The sequence below is a fragment of the Nymphaea colorata genome, chromosome 14, assembly GCF_008831285.2.
Source record: "Nymphaea colorata isolate Beijing-Zhang1983 chromosome 14, ASM883128v2, whole genome shotgun sequence".
Taxonomy (NCBI): domain Eukaryota; kingdom Viridiplantae; phylum Streptophyta; class Magnoliopsida; order Nymphaeales; family Nymphaeaceae; genus Nymphaea; species Nymphaea colorata.
This window is the reverse complement of record NC_045151.1, coordinates 321,190-329,110: the sequence shown is the minus strand read 5'-3', so window position 1 is coordinate 329,110 and position 7,921 is coordinate 321,190. Positions and strand designations below refer to the sequence as shown.

The 7,921-nt window shown below is 39.1% G+C and overlaps 1 protein-coding gene across 1 annotated transcript; it reads left to right on the top strand.

The window, feature by feature from the left end:
- Nucleotides 1–5,665: 5,665 nt before the first annotated feature.
- Nucleotides 5,666–6,520, top strand: LOC116267630 (uncharacterized acetyltransferase At3g50280-like). Its single transcript, XM_031649486.1, has 2 exons — nt 5,666–5,868; nt 5,932–6,520. Exons 1-2 carry the CDS (start codon nt 5,666–5,668, stop codon nt 6,518–6,520), a joined length of 792 nt encoding a protein of 263 aa, XP_031505346.1.
- Nucleotides 6,521–7,921: the final 1,401 nt, after the last annotated feature.

Genomic DNA, 7,921 nt, shown 5'->3' with positions numbered 1-7,921 from the left:
TTAACATTTTAAACACTTTTTTTCTTTGGAATAATACACGTTTTCTACGGCTATGGTTGTAGAGCATAGTGATGATCTTGTTTAAATTTAAGTGGGTCTTGTATGATGTAAGAAGCTTTCAAATGTAAAGATTGGGATTATGGAGAAAAGTGACATTTAACTGGAATTTTTCTTCACCCTGATCAAACGTTTCCAGTTTTCATGGAAACGGGGCATTTGATTCCTCTTTGAATCTCTCCCACCAGGTTGTGTGCCGGTCTCTCTGTCCTTCATAGATAGGAATAAAATTTTAAGAGGAGTCATATTTATCAGAAATATTTTTCATAATGGACGGAAAAAAAAATTAAAAGAAATGTCATTTTTTTTATTATTAACTGTTTCACTACCTATTTTATCCTTACAGAGGAAGATTAATTTTCTATGAGTTAGGGGTATTTTGGACATTGCACAAAGTGGTGAACAATTTTTTTTGACCCAGACGGAGCATATGTCCAGATTGGTATCCCACTGGGTAAGGCAGTAGGATAGATAGAAGAAATGGAGGGAAGAGAGAGAAACAGAGAAAGAGAAGGGGAGAGTGAGAGAGATTTTTCTTTTTTGGTGTGGAATGATATAGTAAGGTTGCCTATTGTTGAGGAAATTATAAAGCAAAGTTTGGTTGGTGTAGTTTGGAAGCTTTAACTATAAAAGTAGAGAATCTTCGAAACCATGTCATCCAATCTCTGCTTCATAATTTCACCAACAATGGGCAACCTTACTATACCTTTCCACAGGAAAAACAAATCAATCTGGCTCTCTCTCCCCCTGTCCCTCTGTTCCTCTCTCTTTAATTGTGCCTTTGTTACTTTTTTGGTGTGAAGGCGAGACCCTTCGCACCAATGACTAAAAAATCCTGGCTCCACCACTCGTGTGAACTCGACCCTAGTCTTTTATAATGGCAAACGACATCACCATAAGCCTAGCCAAAACTTTTGGTGTGGAAAGATATAGTAAGGTTGCCCATTGTTGAGGAAATTATAAAGTAGAGCTTGGTTGGTTTGGGTTGGAAGATTTAACTATAAAACTAGAAAATCTTCGAAACCATGCCATCCAATCTCTGCTTTATAATTTCATCAACAATTGGCAAACTTAATATACCCTTCCACAGGAAAAGCAAATCTCTCTGGCTCTCTCTCCCCCTGTCACTGTGTTCCTCTCTCTTTAATTGTATCTTTGTTAGTTTTTTGATGTGAAGGCGAGACCCTTCACACCCTTGACTAAAAAATCCTGGCTCTGCCACTCCACTGGTGTGAACTCGACCCTTTCTCTTACAATGGCAAAGGACATCGCTACAACCTCTGCTAAACTTTTGGTGTGGAAAGATATAGTAAGGTTGCCTATTGTTGAGGAAATTATAAAGCAGAGCTTCGCTGGTTTGGTTTGGAAGCTTTAATTATAAAAGTAGAGAATCTTCGAAACCATGCCATCCAATCTCTGCTTTATAATTTCATCAACAATGGGCAACCTTACTATACCTTTCCACAGGAAAAAAAATCTCTGAGGCTCTCTCTCCCCCTGTCTCTCTATTCCTCTCTCTTTAATTGTATCTTTGTGACTCTTTTGGTGTGAAGGTGAGACCCTTCACACCCATGACTAAAAAATCCTGGCTCAGCCACTCCACTGGTGTGAACTCGATCCTATTTTCTTACAATGGCAAAGGACATCGCCACAGGCCAACCCAAAACTTTTGGTGTGGAAAGATATAGTAAGGTTGCCCATTGTTGAGGAAATTATAAAGCAGAGTTTGGTTGGCTTTGTTTGGAAACTTTAACTATAAAAGCAGTGAATCTTCGAAACCATGTCATTCAATCTCTGTTTTATAATTTCATCAACAATGGGCAACCTTACTATACCTTTCCATAAGAAAAAAAAACTCGTTAGCTATCTCTCCCCTTGTCTCTCTGTTCCTCTCTTTAACTTTATCATTGTTACTTTTTTGGTGTGAAGGTGAGACCCTTCACACCAATGACTAAAAAATCCTGGCTCTACCACTCGTGTGAACTCGACTCTATTCTCTTATAATGGCAAAGGACATCGCCACAAGCCTAGCCAAAATTTTTGTTGTGGAAAGATATAGTAAGGTTGCCCATTGTTGAGAAAATTATAAAGCAGAGCTTGGTTGGTTTGGTTTGGAAGCTTTAACTATAAAAGTAGAGAATCTTCAAAACCATGCCATCTAATCTCTGCTTTATAATTTCATCAACAATGGGCAACCTTACTATACCTTTCCATAGAAAAAAAAAATCTCTGAGGCTCTCTCACGCCTGTCTCTATATCCTCTCTCTTTAATTGTATCTTTTTTACTTTTTTGGTGTGAAAGCATGACCCTTCACACCCATGACTAAAAAATCCTGGCTCTGCCACTCCACTGGTGTGAACTCGACCCTATTCTCTTATAATGGCAAAGGTCCATCACCACAAGCCTAACCAAAACTTTTGGTGTGGAAAGATATAGTAAGGTTGCCCATTGTTGAGGAAATTATAAAGCAGAGCTTCATTGGCTTGGTTAGGAAGCTTTAACTATAAAAGCACAGAATCTTGGGAACCATACCATCCAATCTCTGCTTTATAATTTCATCAACAATGGGCAACCTTACCATACCTTTCCACAGGAAAAAAATCTCCCTCGCTCTCTCTCCCTCTGTCTCTTTGTTCCTCTTCTCTAATTGCATTTATGTAATATTTTGTGGGCTTCTAACCCCTTATCTTGCGTAGGAGCACACACTTGTACACAATGCAAAGACATACATGCCTATGTGCATGACACCTGCCCTTAAGAGTGGGCCATGTCATGCACCATGATCTGTACACGGTGCACCAGAGTGCATGCAACCATCTTTCTCTATCCTACTGCCTTGTGTCTAGTGAATTATCATTGTTTGGCCATATTTTTGGGGCGGTCTGGGTTTTCCCAACCTCCTCAAACAATGTCATGCAGCGGCTTTGGACTGCTCATGACACCATTGGCACCATTCGCAAGTGCACTTAATAAGATCTTTCCCCTTTCCTGCAGTTTCCATTGTGCGACCATGATCTCAAATTAAGTATATGCATCACATCCCCCATTCTCTTAATATGCATCACATCTTCCATTCTACTCGCATTTCATTTGTCTATTTTCTGTCTATAAGCAAATATACTTATGACAGGCATGACTCCTCATAGCCAAAATGGGCTGGGGTTATCCCACTGGACGTAAGACAGCAGATTGAAATTATATTATTATCAACGATGGGCATTGGGCTGGGTACTGATCGGGCCTGGGCTCGGCCAGGCTGGCCAGCTTGAGTAGGTTCGACTCTGTTCGATAACTTATTTTTAATATCACATTATTAATTTATTTACATAATTCCAAACTTCACATTTTTAAGCTTCTTACCGATACAAGTCTCACTTCCTTTCAAAGAAAATCATCAGCAAGTGTTATAACCACGTGTTATAAGATGCGCTAGTTAACATACCTCTCCACTTTCCTGCGGGTTCGAGTGGTGCAAAATTATCTTTCTTCCCCTGCTTCAGCAACACTCTACCCATACCGCTTCTTTATTTTGTTTTTAGAATTTAAAATAAATTATATTTTAAAAAAATCTTAAAATCGAAAAACAAAATGTGTAAGTTTATAAAAACCTTACATTGCAAATCAACTGAATCGGCCCGTATGAGTAAATATTAAGAACACTGGTTGTAAACACACTCTTGCAGTATATATTGAAAGCATGCCTTTATACTCGAAGGTGATGAGGGATTGGGTGGAGTTTTAATTGGTTTTAATTGATGTAATGAAAATAGATAAGTACAAAAAAATATATATCTCTACTTTATTATTCCGTTTCAGTGTATGTAGATGCAAATGATGCTTTCTCTTCAAGTAAAGGTGAAGGCAAATTAGAATCATCTAATAAAAGATAAAATAAACAACACAAAAATATGCTTAAAAGCATTAATAATAAGTAAATTACCTTCAGCCTAATCTCGCAACCAATCTTGTGCACAAATCAAAGCTTCCACGGTCTTTGTACCTAATCTACTTCTTTATGAACCAAGAATATGTTCACCTATACTAAATATTGATCTGATGCAACAATTGATATAGGAATAAGATGGAGTTTGGCTGGTCTGCCCGGTGAAGGAGATATTGGATAAAAGAAAAGGGAGGGGAGGTCAGCCTACTGTGGCACCCGTCGGTTTCCGTTGCTTTGCTACGGTCTGGCGTTTACTGATGGGCCAGCGGTTGGCACCGAACTGAACGATGACTAATTACTCTTGAGGAAAGAAAAAAGATTCCAAGAAATGGAAAAAAAAAATGAAAGAGCGTACGAACACTGAGAATGAGTTTTGTGTGCTAGTTTGCGTACACAACGAGAATAAGATGGAGTTTACCATCAATATATATTTACTTCGATGCTTTAACATAACATGTGTAAATCGAACATTTTTAGTTTTGGGGGTGAGGTTTTTTTTAAGTATAATACGATGAGCTTGAAAAAACGAAAAAAAAGCAGGAAAAATATGATAATTTTTTTAAAATTTAAAAAAACTGAAAATAAGGAGAAAATAAAATAAGTGGGAAACTAATAACACAAACATCAAAAGATAAGTAAATTTAAGGGAAGAAAAACTGTTCGGCATTAAAAAAACTGAAAAAAAATACATAACATATTTATTTTCTTTGGAGCATATTTTAACATTTTTGGATCATGTTTATTTTATCAAGTCAACAGTTTTGTGTAATTTTACTAACGGTCGTCATGTGCATTATCTGTAAAAATAGGCCGAAAGTTGAATCATTGTTCTCAATTTTCTATCTGCGGCAAAGGACAAAAGCATTCATGATTTAGTCGACAACGTTCTAGCCGTCTACTTGATGTCCATCTCCCTCTCTCACCCATAAACAATTCGATATCATAAACATCGGTATGTTAATTTATCTAATAAAAAAATAGAAAATTAAAAGCCCAAGTGGGCCGGTTAGATATGAAGCAATCTGCTTTTTCAGAAGGGAGGATCGTTTTGGAAAAACTCTTACTGAGGAGCCCATTGTGCTGTTACCAGAACTGAAGTAAAAGTTGAGCCACTTGAAACGCTCATTTTCATATTTCTTCAGGTTTGTGCTAACTGCGTGCATGCTTACTCCACGAGCACTGGTTTTGTTCAAATCAAAGCTATAGCATTGCCTGCATTCTGGGGACATATACTGTCCTTCAGACAAGATTGCATAGGCTGTGACTTGTCAGAATAATTTTTTAAAATATTTCTACGTGGAGCTGAAATAGGAATAATATGGTTCCTGCAGTCGACATGATTTGATTTTTTGAAATTAACCGTATTAAAGCAATCCCTTATAATTCAGGTCAAGCTTAACGGTAATTGGGCCGATCAGAGCAGCCTAGAAGAAAACAGTCAAGCTAAAATCAAGGTCTTGTACCTTAATTGAGTGGGTTCATTGGGGATGAACAGGATGGAATACAATATAAGTTGCATAAATCAAATAGATTAAGGTTCTAGATTGGCTTTCGGTTGGGAAAGAGAAGTTGAATGTGTGGATTTGGGCATATAAAAATGAGTTTTACTGGGAGTGAAAATTTTGAGAATGAAACGAAATTTTGAGTTCGATGCATCTAATGAAATGCATTCATTTCTGGTAACGGAGTTGGAGGACGGTGTCTTGATAGGCTGCTCCCTCAACCATACCACAGCTGACGGCGAGTCCTTCTGGCACTTCTTCAACTCCTGGTCTGAGCTCAATGCCGGCCATGAAACCATATCGCGACCGCCATTGATGGAGCGAGCCCAGATCCCCAAGGAGCTCCACCAAGTCCACTTCCCACTGTCTGAACACCGCATTGAGAGGCTCAAACTTCCAGCAGTCTGAGAAAGAATCTTCTGCTTCAGTGCCCAAGCCATATCCCGGATCAAGGCCAAGGCCAACAAGCGCTCGAAGCTGCAGAGGGGTGAGATCTCGTCGTTGCAGGCACTTGTTGGGCTCATGTGGCGGACCATAACATGGGCCCGGAAGCTCCAGGGCGACCAGATCACTGCCTGCAAGGTTGCAGCCGGGCTTCAAAAGAGGCTGGACCCAACTTTGCCCTGGGAGTACTTCGGCAGTTGCATGCTATTCTTGTCGACGGAGGCCAAGGTGGGTGATCTGCTTGGGCAGGACCTGGGTTGGGCAGCCCGGGCGCTGCATGAGACCGTGTTGCGGGAAACAGCCAACATGGGTTGGCAGTGGCTCATGAACATACAATTGTATGATGTGAATGGGTTTGAATCGAATGATGTTATGGTGGCCAGCTCCCCATGGTTAGAGATGTATGGGAGCGACTTTGGGTGGGGGAAAGGGTTGGCGGTGCTCAGCGGGAGTGCCAATAAGTTTGATGGTAGAATTTCAGGCATGGATCTGGAAGTCTGCCTTCTCCCTCATGTTATGGCTGCCCTGGAGTTGGATGAAGAATTATTGGATGCACTCCTTCCATCTTATTGAGAACTGGCTGGTTTGGATTACTGTTCGCCTGCGAGATTCGGGTTGGTGTTATATTGTTACAGGTATCTGCCGACATTGATATCTGAGCCAGAGAGAATTTTCTCTTTGAACTTTTTTTCTCTTCCCAAAACATCATAAATAATTAAATTTGAAATCTATATATACTTTAGTATAATCTAAGTTATCAAGGTTATTGTATGCCATAGCCTGTATCGCCCTACCTCGCTCCACCACGCCATTTTTGGTGTATTGTCAGTGGGCGGAGGGCTGAGCACTTGGTTCTTCTTCTCCCATCAAGCTGTTGGAATAAAAAGGAAGTTGCCTTGATCAAACCTTCAGTCTCGAGCTTCTATTGGCAACAATTATGGCCGTTGCCAGTGCCACATATGCCAAAAATTTTGTGCGGTTTATGTGGAAGATGAACGGTTTGCTAGATCGGCAAATCAACCTTTGACCTTGTTGAATCACATCAGTCGATCGATAAGCTTTTTCCCTTTTTTTTCTCCTTCTATTGGAGCACCCCCAACAAGTTTTTTTTTTTTTTTGTTTTGCATAAAGCATTTGGTAGTTTCTCCCTTTCACAATTCATTAGATTCATTAATATTTTCATTAGGGTTCTTCTTCATCAGTTTGTGCAATTTTTTTTTTATGCTACAACTACCATTGTTTGATCATCTTCTTTACTAAAGGACAATGTGTGTGTTCATTAAAATGCTGGTAAGCATATGACCTTGTCCGAACACAACAAGAAATTTCACATTTAGGGACATTGGAGAGCACATTTAGATATTCTGTAACGTGGCCTGAACGTTGCCATGTGCGTTACCAAACATTATGTGGCTGATTTTTTTACTGATGATACATTTCGTAACATTCAATCCAACGTTAGAGATTACATGAATCCATGTCACAGAAGCCCAGGTGGCGGTCTTTAGTAACGCGCTTACCGCGTCACGAAATTTATTTTTAAAAAAAACCAATATCATAATTATTCATAATACATTAAAATATACAAAACAATTTAACTATCAAGTATTGAGGTAACTGAAATTAACTAGGGGCAAAGAAAGAGAAGTGTGAAAATTCAGATAGACAAAGATAATATTTAGTTTTTCTACTTGTATAAGAAGCATAATGTCTCATTTCCTAACAATCCAGCGAACAAACTCGTGTCCAACTACATTACCGTACACATGAAACAATTAAAAGCAAACAAGATCCCACAAACATGAAAAAAAAAACACTTAGAAACAATAATGATATGTACCTGTCCAATTCCATATGCTCAGCCTCAAGTTGCTGCAAGGAATGATTTATAGCAGCTACATAGGAGAATCCAAAAGAGTAAAACTGTAGTGGGGGAACATAACAATTCATAAATGAGAGAGAACTGGCAAGAAG